The sequence below is a fragment of the Carcharodon carcharias genome, chromosome 1 (assembly GCF_017639515.1).
Source record: "Carcharodon carcharias isolate sCarCar2 chromosome 1, sCarCar2.pri, whole genome shotgun sequence".
Classification (NCBI taxonomy): Eukaryota; Metazoa; Chordata; class Chondrichthyes; order Lamniformes; family Lamnidae; genus Carcharodon; species Carcharodon carcharias.
In genome coordinates this window covers 103,345,862-103,360,961 of record NC_054467.1, presented here as the reverse complement: position 1 = coordinate 103,360,961, position 15,100 = coordinate 103,345,862, and the positions used below count along the sequence as shown (strand labels likewise).

Genomic DNA, 15,100 nt, shown 5'->3' with positions numbered 1-15,100 from the left:
CACCCTTTTTTAAAAAAAACAGTATATATTTTGTCCATTTCCAATCTAGTGGAAACATCCCTGAGTCATTCTTGATTGTCATCATTTTGTCTAAGTTGGCATCATACTCTTTGTCCACATGGATTCATTGGTTTTGGACCAGTTTGGGATTTTCTTGCAAGTGATGTCAAAGTTAATCATTCATTTACAGATGCTCCTATGTTGGTTGTCATAGTCCTAGCATCTCCCATAGTGAAAACTTCTTGGAATAATCATTTAATGCATGACCTATTTATTGTGCATCAGGAGTTGCTACCCTTTGGTATTCTTCTCAATTCTTTGATAATTCTTTTGCAGTTATAATACTGGAAGAAATTCTTAAATGCTGCATTTGACAATTATCATCATGCTTCTTTGCTCATCTGATGATATTTTACATTATTAATGTTTCACTAATATTCTCTCATACTGGCAAATTTTTCCTTACTTGTTTGTCTTTGTATTTATTGTCTTATTCAATTTTGCATCACATTTGTTTACTCTGCAACCTACTAGTCCTTGGTATGTATTGCCACTCAGTTTTTTTTTGTTCATGAAATGTGGGCAGTGCTGACAAGCCCAGGATTTGGTGCACATCCCTAATTGTCCTTAGGAAGATGGCAGTTAGCTATGTTCTTGACCTGCTGCAGTCTATGCTATGCAGGCAGACCCACAGTGCAGTTAGAAAGGGAGTGCCAGGATTTTCACAGAATCACAGAGTCACACAGTGAAGAAGAAGCCCTTCGGCCCATCGAGTCTGTGCCAACACGTGAGAAACACCTGACCTACCTACCTAATCCCATTTACCAGCACTTGGCCCATAGCCTTGAAAGTTATGATGTGCCAAGTGCTCATCCAGGTACTTGTTAAAGGATGTGAGGCAACCCGCCTCCACCACCCTCCCAGGCAACGCATTCCAGACCCTCACCACCCTCTGAGTAAAAAGTTTTTCCTCACATCCCCACTAAACCTCCTGCCCCTCACCTTGAACTTATGTCCCCTCGTGACTGACCCTTCAACTAAGGGGAACAGAGACAGTGAAGGAACGTCGATATATTTCCAAGTCAGGATGGTGTGTAATTTGCAGGGGAACTTGCAGTTGGTGGAGTTCCCATGCATTGGTGGCCATTGTCCTAGGTGGTCAAGGTGAAGTGTTTTGAAGCTGTTGAAGGAAATGTTAGTACGTCCTCAAAAATTTGATTGAGTACTATAGCCCACCCACAGATTAATTCATTTGAAATTCCTCCTTTTAACATTGTATCTGAGTTTACTCCCCATTGTACAGGATTTACTTGTTTTAATGGTCTGGATTTTGTTGTCTTCAGGATGCTAATAATGGTAGCATTAACATCATTACTCCTTTTAAAGCTGACAGCAACTTTGTGAGTCAAATATTGTGTAGTTAAATGTGGAAATCCAGAATTTGCTATCAGTGACTCTATGCTTCTTCATGGGGTGTTATGCTGAATTCCTCCATGCTCTGCAATCAAATAGAAATCACTGAACGTACAGAACTCACACTGTTAGTCTTGCTGTAAAAGCCTGTGAAAAGTGACAACTCATTGAATTAGGTGTAACTGGGTTTTTAACAGCATACTAAATTCATAACTCCTGTTGAAAACCCTCTCCAGCCATGGAAAGCTAACTTTCCATTTGTGGAATATCAAAATTTGTAAATCAATATAAAAAAGCACATTTTAAAAATAATTTTTTGGTGTTTATGATGTTTCAGCTTCTACTTTAATCCCATGTGTTTTGCCCAATCATTTATATCCCCCTCTGTAAAATTTAATTATAAGTGAAGGATATTCAGTGCATTTTTATTTCCTGGTTTGTTGGCTGTGAGAATATTTCAATATACATACCTGGCTTGATCACATGACTGTTGCTGGATACCTCGAGACCCCCTTGGCTTAGCGCCAGAAAAAAAATCTAACATTGGGGAAGGGGAAATCCCTGCACAGAGATCTCTGGGGACAGCTTTCTTTGAGATCAGTGCTGAGCACTATTGTTTCACCGCTCATGGTGAAATCTGGATGAATGTCACTGTTCCCCTGACGTACTATAGTTTCTTTTCTCAGTCTGTTATCTTGAAACACTTTTTGCTACCAAGTCAAGATGTGAGTTATCTCTTGTGGTATCCCTGCCATCCGAGGTGGATCCTGACTTTGCATAATGGTGTAAAATGAGTGATAGCAAGCCGTCCGCCTCCAATACAACTCTCCCAATTTTATTTCCATTGACCTGTCTACCATAAAGTCAAGATCTACCCTATTGAATCTTAAACCGGTTATGCATTTATAGCGGGAAAGCTCTAAGGTTAACATTAACCTTTTAAACATACTAGGATCTTGGATTTGGATTTGTAATCTTGAGATTTCACACAGCCTGAAAATGAAATTTGAAAACCTTGGCCTATGCGGAAGTAGGAATTGTGCATCCTCCTGAACAGCTAGGGAATTGTGACATAGCTCAATGGGCTGAATGACCTCTTTTTTAACCATAATGACTCTGTGATTTTATTTACTCAAATACTTTTAGAGGGCTAGGAAATTGAATGGATTCCCATGAGTAGATGGTCCTCTTGGACCAGTAGAGGATGTGGATGGAGAATAGGGAATGTGCCTATTACCTCCAGGAAGTGGGAGCTGCCTGCCTGGCACCATTTGCAAAGGAAGGCAGCAGCCATGATGTGGACTGCTGCTGCCTTACCGATTTGAACAGACAGCGCCTCGGAAGGTCAGGAGGTCAAACAAAGTGGACAGTGGCCTTGCATGACAAGATAATGGCAGGCACCCCTGCTGGAGCTAGTTGGCCCCACAGAGTCCTTTCAAAAGTGACTGAAGAAATTGATTTGGACCCTGCAGTGAATCCAACAGTTTTGCACCGAGGTGTACAAGGCTCCTCAGGCTCACTAGGAAAAAAAAATGAAGATTGTATTCTGTTCAATCCCCTTAATAAGCTCCTTAAGGAGATTAAGGACTATTATTTTTTTTTTGTTTGTTCATGGGATGTGAGCGTCACTGGCTAGGGCAGCATTTATTGCCCACCCCTAATTGCCCTTGTGAACTGAGTGGCTTGTTAGTGGCATCATGCTGGAGTTGGTGGAAATGGCGGAGGATGATCCTTTGAATGCGGAGGCTGGTGGGGTGATAAGTGAGGACAAGGGGGACCCTATCATGGTTCTGGGAGGGAGGAGAAGACGTGAGGGCGGATGCGCCGGAGATGGGCCGGACACGGTTGAGGGCCCTGTCAACGACCGTGGGTGGAAAACCTCGGTTAAGGAAGAAGGAGGACATGTCAGAGGAACTGTTTTTGAAGGTGGCATCATCGGAACAGATGCGACGGAGGCGAAGGAACTGAGAGAATGGAATGGAGTCCTTACAGGAAGCGAGGTGTGAGGAGCTGTAGTCGAGGTAGCTGTGGGAGTCGGTGGGTTTGTAGATGATGCCACCACCAAACACATCTTCCCTTCACCCCCCCTATCGGCATTCCGTAGGGATCGCTCCCTCCGAGACACCCTGGTCCACTCCTCCATCACCCCCTACTCCTCAACCCCCTCCTATGGCACCACCCCATGCCCACGCAAAAGATGCAACACCTGCCCCTTCACTTCCTCTCTCCTCACCGTCCAAGGGCCCAAACACTCCTTTCAAGTGAAGCAGCATTTCACTTGCATTTCCCCCAACTTAGTCTACTGCATTCGTTGCTCCCAATGTGGTCTCCTCTACATTGGAGAGACCAAACGTAAACTGGGCGACCGCTTTGCAGAACACCTGCGGTCTGTCCGCAAGAATGACCCAAACCTCCCTGTCGCTTGCCATTTTAACACTCCACCCTGCTCTCTTGCCCACATGTCTGTCCTTGGCTTGCTGCATTGTTCCAGTGAAGCCCAACGCAAACTGGAGGAACAACACCTCATCTTCCGACTAGGCACTTTACAGCCTCCCGGACTGAATATTGAATTCAACAACTTTAGGTCGTGAGCTCCCTCCCCCATCCCCACCCCCTTTCTTTTTCCCCCTTCCTTTTTTTTCCAATAAATTATATAGATTTTTCTTTTCCCACCTATTTCCATTATTAGTCAAGGTAGCTGTGGGAGTCAGTAGGCTTGTAATGGATATTGGTGGACAGTCTATCACCAGAGATTGAGACAGCGAGGTCATAAAGTATTAGTTGGTTCCAGCGAGCTTAGACCTTCGAAAGATAAGTTTTTGGGAATAGTTTTGTAGAGTCCCAACCTGGGTGCACTGGGATCCAAACATTAGATATGTCGAGACTTTAATTGCCCAAATTTAGACTGGGACAGTAGTAGGGTAAAGGACAGGAGCAAGATTGTGTTCGGGAGAAATTTCTACAGCAGTATGTATCCAGTCCAAGAAGAAAGGTACTGTTGGACCTGGTTTTTGGAAATGAGGTGGGCCAAGTAGATCAAGTGTCAGTGGGGGAACATTTAAGAGACGGTGATCATTGTGTTGTAAGGTTTAGGATGATGGTAGGAAAGGACATTGGGCAATCCAGAGTAAGAATAATTAACTGGGGGAGAGCCAACTTCAATAAAGCAAGAACGGAGCTGGGGCTGGATGGACTGGAAACAAAGGTTGACAGGAAAAGCTGTAGCTGAACAATGGGCTACCTTCAAAGAAGAAATGGTTCGGGCACAGTCAAGGTATATGCCCTCAAAAGGGAAAGGTAGGGCAAACAAATCCAGAGCTCCCTAGATGAGAAAGGAGATAGAAATTAAGGTAAATAAGAATAAGTGTGCTGATGACAGGGGTCAGATAGAAAATATAATTGAGAACAAAACGGAATACAGAAGGTTCAGAGGAGAGGTGGAAAAACAAATAAGAGAGGCAAAAAGGGATTATGAGAAAAGATTGGCAGCCAACACAAAAGGGAATCCCAAAGTCTTCTATCAGCACACAAATAATAAGAGAGTGGTAAAAGGAGGAGAAGGGCCGAATAGGGGCCAAAAATGGGATTTACACATGGAGGCAGGTTTGTACAGGTGTTCCCCAGGGGTCAGTATTGGGAGCCTTGCTCTTCCTGATACCTTTAATGACCTAGATCTTGGTGTGCAGGAGACGATTTCAAAGTTTGCAGATGATATGAAACTTGAAAGCATTGTAAACTGTGGGGAGGACAGTACAGAACTTCAAAAGGACATAGATAAGTTGGTGGTGTGGGCAGATATGTGGCCGATGAAGTTCAATGCAGAGAAGTGTGAGGTGATGCATTTTGTTAGGAAGAACATGGAAAGACAATATAAAATAAGGGGTACAATTCCTAAGGGGGTGCAGGAGCAGAGAGAGCCACGTGTATATGTGTATAGATCATTGAAAGTGGCAGGAGAGGTGGAGAGAGCAGTTAATAAAGCATACGGTATCCTGGGCTTTATTAATAGGGGCATAGAGTACAAGGGCAGGGAGATTATGTTGAGCTTATATAAGATACTAGTTAGACTTCAGCTGGAATATTGTGTACAGCTCTGGGCGCCACACTATAGGAAGGATGTGAACACATTGGAGAGAGTGCAGAAGAGTTATGGTTCAAGAGATGAGAAAATTCAGTTATGAAGATAAATTGGAGACGTTGGGACTGTTCTTCTTGGTGAGGAGAAGGCTAAGAGGAGATTTAATAGAGATGTTCAAAATCATGAGGATGCTGGATAGAGTAGATGGGGAGAAATTGTTCCCGCTCGTAAACGGATTGAAAATGAGGGGGCACAGATTTAAAGTGATTTGCAAAAGAAGCAAATGTGATGTGAGAAAAAACTTCTTCACACAGCGAGTGGTTTGAAACTGGAATGCACTGCCTGGAAGTGTGGTGGATGTTCAATCAAAGCATCCAAGAGGGCAATAGGTGATTATTTGAATAGAAGCAATGTGCAACGGTATGGGGAAAAGGCATGAGAATGGCACTAAGTCATATTGCTAATTTCGAGAGCCATTGCAGACACGATGGGCCGAATGGCTTCCTTCTGCACTGTAATGATTCTGGTTCTGTATTGTAGTTATTTAAGGCGTGTTTATGAATTTTTTTAACTACTTCAGGTTACATTTAACTATAAATATAACTAATTCATTGCTAACTACTTATCAGTTAATGCATAAACTAGCTGTGTCATACAAATTAACTTCTGACAATTCTTTATACATTTGTATTATAAGTGATAACTGCATTTTAAATATCCTATGAACAATGATATTGATAGGAATACAGATACGTTTTTTTTTCTCCTTGCGAAGTGATATGGAAATGCAAATAATTAGAGAAGGCATTCCGTTTGTGAAGAAGCTTTGAAAGCACAAAACAATTTTTTGCCTCATTGTATAACAAATTAACTGGCTTCACATCCAGTTGCGTAACCTTCAGAAATTAGGTGAAACTTTCGCTTTGCCATTAACCCAGCTATGAGCTTTCACAATACAAGTTGTGATCTTGCAAATGCATTGTTCACTGGCTGTTAATTAGCAAGAGCTGGGCCTGCTATATATTTTTGGGTAATTCAGAGCTGTTATGGTAAAAATGCATCGTTGACTTGGAGAATGCATGCTTAGAGATAAATTTGTTCAATTGTTCTATGTTGTCAATTATTTGATAAGAGCAAGTTTTCCACAAATCTAAGAGAGCACTAAGGAATGGATAAGAAGTTGTTTCAGGTTTATGTTGCTAACTGTAATATTAATAGCATTGTGCTGTTCTAATCTCAGATGCATCATAACTTAATGACCCCTATTTCATTTCAGGGATTTGGCAAACAAGTGGATGTTTCATATATTGCTAAACACTACAACATGAGTAAAAGCAAAGTGGACAACCAGTTCTACAGCGTAGAAGTAGGCGATTCGACCTTTACAGTTCTCAAACGCTACCAGAATCTAAAGCCCATTGGCTCTGGGGCTCAGGGAATTGTATGGTGAGTATATTGTATGGTGTAACTGTTTCAAGCATGAATGTCAATCTTCTGGCTCAAGCTTAAGAAGTTTGCACAGAACATGAACAGCAAAGACCCACATATTGGAACTCTTTTCCAGCTGGGGCAGTTGAGTGGAACCATTCCCCTGGTAGCAGAAAATTACTTGTTGCATCAGGGCTGCTGGAGCGAGCATTAAACTAAGGGAAGCTAGTGAGCTACTTGTGAACTTGTCTCAACTTTTTCTGTGCTCCCAGCAGCCATTTGGGTCAAACCTGTCTGGTTGCAACCTGCTGTTTTCCCACCCAATAGGGAGAGAGGGAGAGAGAGAGAGAGACATGAGGATAAAATTGCTGATAGGCACTTTCATCATTTGCAGCTATACACCAGAAGTACTAATATGATAAATTAATCCCATGGCCAGCAGGTATTCATTTAATTAATGTGCATACACTTCTCAGTGGTGTTACAAGTGTTTGAGTGATGAGTTTGCTGGTGCATTTACGGAGCATATGATTAAACTAATACCTGTAGTATCAAATAGGCCAGTGGAAGTGCCAAAGTTGACATGGTATATATAACTGTTATGACAATGGCATCCCATGCCAGGCATCAGACTTGGCTCAAAAGCAGCATTCTTTTCTCTAAGTCAGAATGTTGTGCTCCAGCATGAGGTGTTGAATTGAGGACCATCTGTCTTCTCAAATGGAAGTAAGTGATCCCACCATTCAATAAAAACCAGTGGAGCTCTCCCTGGAATCCCAGCCATTATTTAATCCTCAACTAGTATCACCAAAAAAAGCAGATTGTGTAGTCATTCATCTCATTGCTGCGCACAAATTGGCTGCAGCATTTCCCTACATTACAACAGCGACTACACTTCAAAAGTACTTCATTGTACTTCAGGAGTACTTCACTTGCAGAGTGGTGCTGTCACTGGACTAGTATTCCAGAGACCCAGGGTAATGCTCCAGGGTCCCACGTTTGAATCCCACCAAGGCAGATGGCAAAATTTGAATCTAACAAAAATCTGGAGTTAAAAGTCTAATGATGACTGCAAAACTATTGCCAAATTTCATAAAAACCCATCTGGTTCTGCTGTCCTTACCTGGTCTGGCCTACATGTGACTCCAGACCCACATTAATCTGGTTGAGTCTTAAATGCCATTGGAACAAGGGCAATTAGGGATGGGCAATAAATGGTGGCCGAGCCAGCGACACCCACATCCCATGAATGAATTTAAAAACAATTGTTCGTGAGGTGCTTTGGGATGTCCTGAGGTTGTGAACATCAATATATAAATACAAGCTATTTTTTTTTGACAGGTTTGGCTGATGCCATTTATAAGCAAAAAAAAGTTTATAGTCAAACCATTTCAGGAATATTATTTTTAATACTAAATAAAAACTTCCCAATACACCTTAGTTGTTCAGTTCAGCAAATATAAATGAGCAACACATTCTAAATTTGCAACATTTATGAAAAACCTACAGTTTCAGGGTAAATCTAATATTTCTGGATGGTTACATTTGCATTTCAAGACTTTTTAGCCAGTATCTAAATGAAAAATAATATTCTGAAGTTGCCTGAAACATGCAATGTATAAATATTTCAATTCTTTTTCAAAGACATTTTTGCAGTCCAAAGGAGGTACATGATGAAAGGCTGTGAAATATTTAAATTAGTTAGTAAACAGGGAACGCTAATTATGAATTTGGGATCCAACAACAGCAATCACAAATTTATATAGGGACTTTAACGTAATAAAATGTCCCAAGGCGTTTTACAGGAGCATTATAAAACAACATTTGATACTGAGTCAAGTGAAGAGATACTTGGTCATGTGATCAAAAGTTTTTGATTTTAAGGAGTGTCTTAAAGGAGGAAAGTGAGTGGAGAAGAGTAGGGAGGATATTCCAGAGATTAGGACCTTGGAAACTGAAGCTACCAATGGTTGGGGGATTAAAATTCAGGATGCACAAGAGGCTAAAATTAGAGGAGCTCAGATAGCGTGGAGGGTTCTGGGGCTGAAGGAGATTTCAGATATAGTGAGGGGTGGGCTTGTGAAGGGATTTGAAAACAAAGATAGGAATTTAAAAATCAAGGCGTTGTTCGCCAGTGTAGGTCAGTGAACACGGGTTAATAGGGGAACAGGAGCAGGCAGCAGAGTTTTGGATGACCTCAATTTTACAGAGGGTAGAATGTGGTTGACCAGTCAGAAGTGCGTTGAAATAGTTAAGTCTAGAGGTAACAAAGGCATGAATGAGGGGCCTGGATTTTCCGGTCCCACCTGCCAGAAATTCCCGCCCAAAATCAACAGATCTTTGGCTGGTCCGTCAAACTTTCCATCTCGCCTGCAACAATTCCCGCTGTGGACAGGACCGGAAAAGCTCGGCTAGGGTTTCAGCAGCAGATGGGCTGAAACAGGGAAATCTTCCAGAAGGAGGAATAGGCAGTCTTAGAGATGATACAAATATGAGGTCAGAAGTTCATTTCAGAGTCAAATGTGACACCAAGGTTGTGAACAGACTGGCTCAACCTCAGACTGTGGCCAAGGGAGAGGGAAGGAACTAGGGAATGGAGTTTGTAGCAGAGGCTGAAAACAATGACTTCAGTCTTATTTAATTGGAGGAAATTTCTTCTCATCCAGTAGTTTGACCAGAGTGGAAGAGTCGAGAGAAATGGTGGTGAGATAGAGTGGGTATTGTTAGCGTACATGTGGAAACTAATACTGTGCTTTCTGATGGTGTTACTGAATCTGGAAACTGTCTCTGTGAAATTATTTTTCCAGTGCTTCATTGGCCTGTGCTGGGGCTCCATTTATAGTCCATGCTGCTCCTCCGTTATGACAGGGCTTTCAATTGTCTTAGCCTAACTCTTCCTAAGCCTCTTTACCTTGACACTTTCCTCCCCACTTTTAAAAATCGCCACAAAAATCTGTCTTATTGACTGTACCTCTGGCCAACCCTCTAAATGCTTTACTGTTCAGTCTGCCTATCTCCTAAGAGAAGCACTATGGGACACTTACATTAAAGTAGAATACTGGTTTTGGCTTAGTGGGTCTTGGGCTAGTACGGAGCATGCAGTGTCATGTCTGTGCCAGGGTTCAGGCAATACACTGTTGCATGGGTTTCCACCAGGGTTCTGTAGACTACTATGTGAACCTGTCTGAGGCATCCGCCAGCTGCTGTGTGGGTCTGTGCAAGCCTCCGAGAGGTGTTCTGGGAGGATCAAGGTGTCTGATTACACATGAGCAGGGGAGAGATCTCATCCTGAGTGAGACACAGCCAGAGTGAGTGTGGGTATTGGCAATTTGGTGCACAGTGGGAATTTGGTGCGGAGGGGAAGAGGTGCTCTTTTGCATTTTTTCTTTGCTATTCAGCTTCTTAAATCTTCAAAGAGTGGTCTTGCTTTGCTGCAGCAGTAGAGGCTACAAGGGAGAAAAATGACTGGTAAGTAATGGGTAAGGTCGGGCAAGTATTTACTACTTTTATCGCTCATAGTTTAAGGTCTTTTAGTGGTTAATAGATTGTATATTCTGTAGTAATGAGGATCAGGAAAGAAGGGCCCTAGAGTAACTGATTTAAAAGGTTTAATTTAAAGGGATAAGTCATGGCAGAAGAGCTCAAAGCCATGGTGTGCTCTTCGTGCTCCATGTGGGAAGCCGGGAACATTTCCAGTGCCTGGGACCAGCGTGTGCATCTAGCTGCAGCTCCTGGAAACTCAGGTTTCAGAGCTGGAATGGCGGCTGGGGACACTGTGGAGCATCCGTGAGTTTGAGAGCATCGTGGATAGCACTTTTAGAGAGGTGGTCACACTGCAGCTGAAGGGACTTGAGGAAGGAAGGGAATGGGTGACCACCCGGCAGTCCAAGAGAAACAGACAGGTAGTTCAGGAGTCCCATAGGATCCCACTTGCAAATCGGTATTCCATTTTGGAGGCTGATGAGGGCGCTGGCTCCTCCAGGGAGTGCAGGCAAAGCCAAGCTTCTGGCACTACAATCAACCTGTCTGTACAGGAAGGGAGGAAGAGAGGAAGAGCAATAGTAATAGGGGATTCTATAGTCAGGGGAAAAAATAGGCGCTACTGTGGCCATCAACGTGACTATAGGATGTTGTGTTGCCTCCCTAATGCCAGGGTCCGGGATGTCACTGAACGCTTGCAGGGTATCCTGAAGGGAGAGGGTGATAAAGCAGAGGTCATGGTACATGTTGGTACCAATGACAAAGGTAGAAAGAGGGATGAGGTCTTGCATCAAGAATTCAGGGAGTTAGGCAATAGACTAAAAAGCAGGACAAAAACAGAAACAGAAATATCTGAAAAAACTCAGCAGGTCTGGCAGCATCGGCGGAGAAGAGTACAGTCGATGTTTCAAGTCCTCATGACCCTTCAACAGAACGAGGACTTGAAACGTCAACTGTACTCTTCTCCACCGATGCTGCCAGACCTGCTGAGTTTTTCCAGGTATTTCTGTTTCTGTTTTTGTTTTGGATTTCCAGCATCCGCAGTTTTTTGTTTTTATCTCTGTGACTAAAAAGCAGGACCTCTCGGGTTGTAATCTCTGGATTACTCCCAGTGCCACGTTCTAGCAAGCACAGAAATAGGAGAATAGCGCAGATGAATACGTGGCTTAAGAGTTGGTGCAGGAGGGAGGGTTTTAGATTCCTGGATCACTGGGACCGTTTCTGGGGAATATGGGACCTGTACAATCGGGATGGTCTACATCTGAACCAGAGCGGGACTAACATCCTTGTGGGTGGGTTTGCTAGTGCTGTTGGGAGGTGTTTAAACTAATTCGGCAGGAGGAGGGGACACAGAATGTTAGCAGAATATGGACACATCATAATACAGTAAAATAATCAAGTCAGAAGGAGTACAGCTGCAATAAGTTTCAAGGGAGTAAGGCAAGGCAGGATGGCCTCTACTTTAATGTCAGGAGTATAACAGGTAAAACGAATGAGTTAAGGGTGAGGATTGACATGTGGAATTGTGATATGATAGCCATCACAGAGGCGTGGTTGAGGGAGGAGCAGGATTGGCAGCTCAACATTCCGGGATATAGAATCTTCAGGCGAGACAGGGGAGGGAGTAAAAGAGGAGGAGACGCATTATTAATTAAGGAGTCAGTTATTGCAGAAAGAAGAGATGATATCTTGGAGGGGGCATCGAATGAAGCTTTGTGGGTAGAGCTTAGGAATAAAAAAGGGGCAGCCACATTGTTAGGTGTTTATTATAGACCCCCAGATAGTCAGCGGGAAATTGAGGAGCAAATACATGCACAATGCATGGAGATGTGTAAAAACAATAATGATAGGGTAATTATATTAGGCGATATCAATTTTCCCAACATTAATTGGGATAGACATAGTGTTAAGGGCTTGGATGGAGTGGATTTTCTGAAATGTGCACAGGAGAACTTTTGAGGTCAATATGTAGAGGGTCCAACAAGGGACGGCGCAGTGCTGGACCTAATTCTGGGGAACAAAGCCGGACAGGTGGCTGAGGTGGTGGTGGGGGAGCATTTTAGTGATAGCGACCACAACATGGTACAATTTAAACTTGTTAAGGACAAAGAAATAGACAAGTTGCAAAAAAATGTTTTGGATTGGGGGAGAGTGGATTTAAGTAAAATAAGGCAGGATCTGGCCAAGGTAGACTGAGAACAGCTACTTGTGGGGACATCTACAGAAGTGCAGTGGGGGGCGTTCAAAAAGGAAATGGGAAGGGTTCAGGCTCAACATGTTCCCTCTAAGGTGATAGGAAGGAGTAACCAGCCCAAAGAACCATGGATGACCAGAGATATTCAGGGTATGATGGGAAGGAAAAGAGAGGCTTTTAGCAGGTGCAAGGGGAGCAAATCAGCGGAGGCATTAGTGGAGTACAGAAAGTGCAGGGTGGAGCTTAAGAAAGCAATTAGGAGAGCAAAGATGGGATATGAGAAAGCTCTGGGTGGTAAAAGTAGGGAAAATCCCAAGATATTCTATAAGTATATCAATGGGAAGAGGATAACCAGGGAAAGAGTAGGACCCATTAGGGACCAAAGGGACAATCTATGGGTGGAGCCAGAAGATATCGGTAGAGTGTTGAACGAATATTTCATATCCGTCTTCACCTAAGAGAATGAGGATGAAGATATGGAACTCGGGGAGAGAGACTGCGAGGCTCCTGAGCAAATTCATATAGGGAGTGACAATGTATTGGAGGTGTTAGCAGGCTTAAAAGTGGACAAATCTCCAGGCCCAGATGATTTGTGTCCCAGATTGATGAGGGAGGAAAGGGAGGAGATCACAGGGGCTCTGACCCAAATTTTTAATTCCTCTCTGGCCACGAGAGAGGTGCCAGAGGCCTGGAGAACAGCTAATGTGGTTCCGCTATTTAAGAAGGGTTGTAGAGATAATCCAGGGAACTATAGACCAGTGAGTTTCATGTCAGTGGTAGGGAAACTATTGGAGAAAATTCTGAAGGAGAGAATCTGTCTCCACTTGGAGATGTAAGGTTTGATCAGGGATAGTCAGCATGGCTTTGTCAGAAGGAGGTCATGCTTAACAAATTTGATTGAATTTTTTGAGGAGGTGACCAGGTATGTAGATGAGGGTAGTGTAGTTGATGTAGTTTATATGGATTTCAGCAAAGCCTTTGATAAGGTCCCACATAGGAGACTTATAAAGAAGGCAAGTGCACTTGGGATACAGGGTAATTTGATAAGGTGGATTCAAAATTGGCTTAGTTGTAGAAGGCAGAGGGTGATGACAGAAGGATGCTTTAGTGACTGGAAGCCAGTGTCCAGTGGCATACCACAAGGATCAGTTCTTTGTCTCCTACTATTTGTCATTTATATAAATAACATAGATGACTATGTGGCGGGTAGGAGTAGTAAGTTTTCAGATGACACAAAGATTGGCTGGGTGGTTAACAGTGAGATTGAGTGTCTTGGGTTACAGGAAGATATGGACAGGATGGTCAAATAGGCAGATAAGTGGCAGATGGAATTTAATTTAGTTGTCCTCTGTTGATCTTTAAAATTTATTTATTTATTTATAAAACCTTCAGGAAACCTCATCCTGCCCATGGATGAGGTTTCCTGAACAACGCGAAGGCCGCTTGGGCTCTTCGTCTGCCCGCCAGCCTTAAGGTTGGATGGGCAGCATTACTAATTATGTTATTTGATTTTTGTTGGCCTTAACAGGCCTTTGACAGTTTGGTGGGAACGCAGCTGCCTCTGGTGTGCGTCCGCCAAACGAAGGATCTAAATTTAAATTTAAATTTAAATTTAACCCTGAAAAGTGTGAGACAAATTTTTCACATTTCATAAACATGTCCCAGCTCATGTGACACTATCACATGAGGGGACAAGTGTAAATCATTTTTACGTTTACTGAAAAATTTCATTGCCTCAGGGAGATTTCTGCACTCTTTCACGCGGATGCATGAAAGAGCTCAGGCTCTGACTCTCCCTCCTCCCTCCCGCCCGCACAGGTAGCGCTGAGTGGCACCCGGCCATGCGTCACGCTGGACGGGCCTTAATTGGTCCGCCCGCGTATAATGGCAGCTCAGAGCTGATCGCAGGCAGTGATCGGCTCCGTGCCAGCCTGTGCCCGCTCCCGACCAGCCCGCCCAACAGACAGAAAATTCTCCCCATTGTGTTTGAAGCGTTTCATTTAGTAACACTGCTTAATATAACAGTAGTAAAGTTATTCCTGTTTGGGAGTAGTTGTTACTTTGCTATTAGTACATTTCAGTGTTACAGTATGTCATACAGGATTTTTTCCAAACCTGCTGACATTCTAAAGGTTAATGACAATTTAATGTAACTGCAATGTTCAGAAAGGTTTGCTAATGGTGACAGCAGTTTCGTAAACATAATTCCTCAGAAATCTTGCTGGTTCAATGCCAGTTAGACCAATTATTTATATTACAAATATTATGTCTTTAATCATTGATTAGGTCTCAGCTGGGGTACTGTGTCCAATTCTGGAAACCAAACATCAGAAAGGGTGTCAAGGCATTGAAGAGGGTGTACAGGAGACTTACTAGATTGGGACCAGATAATGAAAGGTTTCAATAATGTAAAGAATCAGGAGAAGCTGAGATTGTTTTCACTGGAGCAGAGATGGTTAAAGGGTGATTTAATATAGACATTCAAAATCATGAAGGTTTTTGATAGT

General features: G+C 43.0%; 1 protein-coding gene across 7 annotated transcripts in view; it reads left to right on the top strand.

Moving 5' to 3' along the window:
• Positions 1–15,100, top strand: part of mapk10 (mitogen-activated protein kinase 10) — a 214,555-nt gene that overhangs the window by 52,643 nt on the left and 146,812 nt on the right. For 4 of the 7 annotated variants that reach the window (XM_041186850.1, XM_041186815.1, XM_041186802.1 and 1 more), the window contains exon 2: positions 6,768–6,937. In XM_041186850.1, coding sequence (XP_041042784.1) covers positions 6,768–6,937 — 170 coding nt within the window. Of the gene's footprint in view, positions 1–6,767; positions 6,938–15,100 lie in introns of those variants that run through there. The other 3 variants (XM_041186842.1, XM_041186834.1, XM_041186825.1) reach the window with 1 other exon arrangement.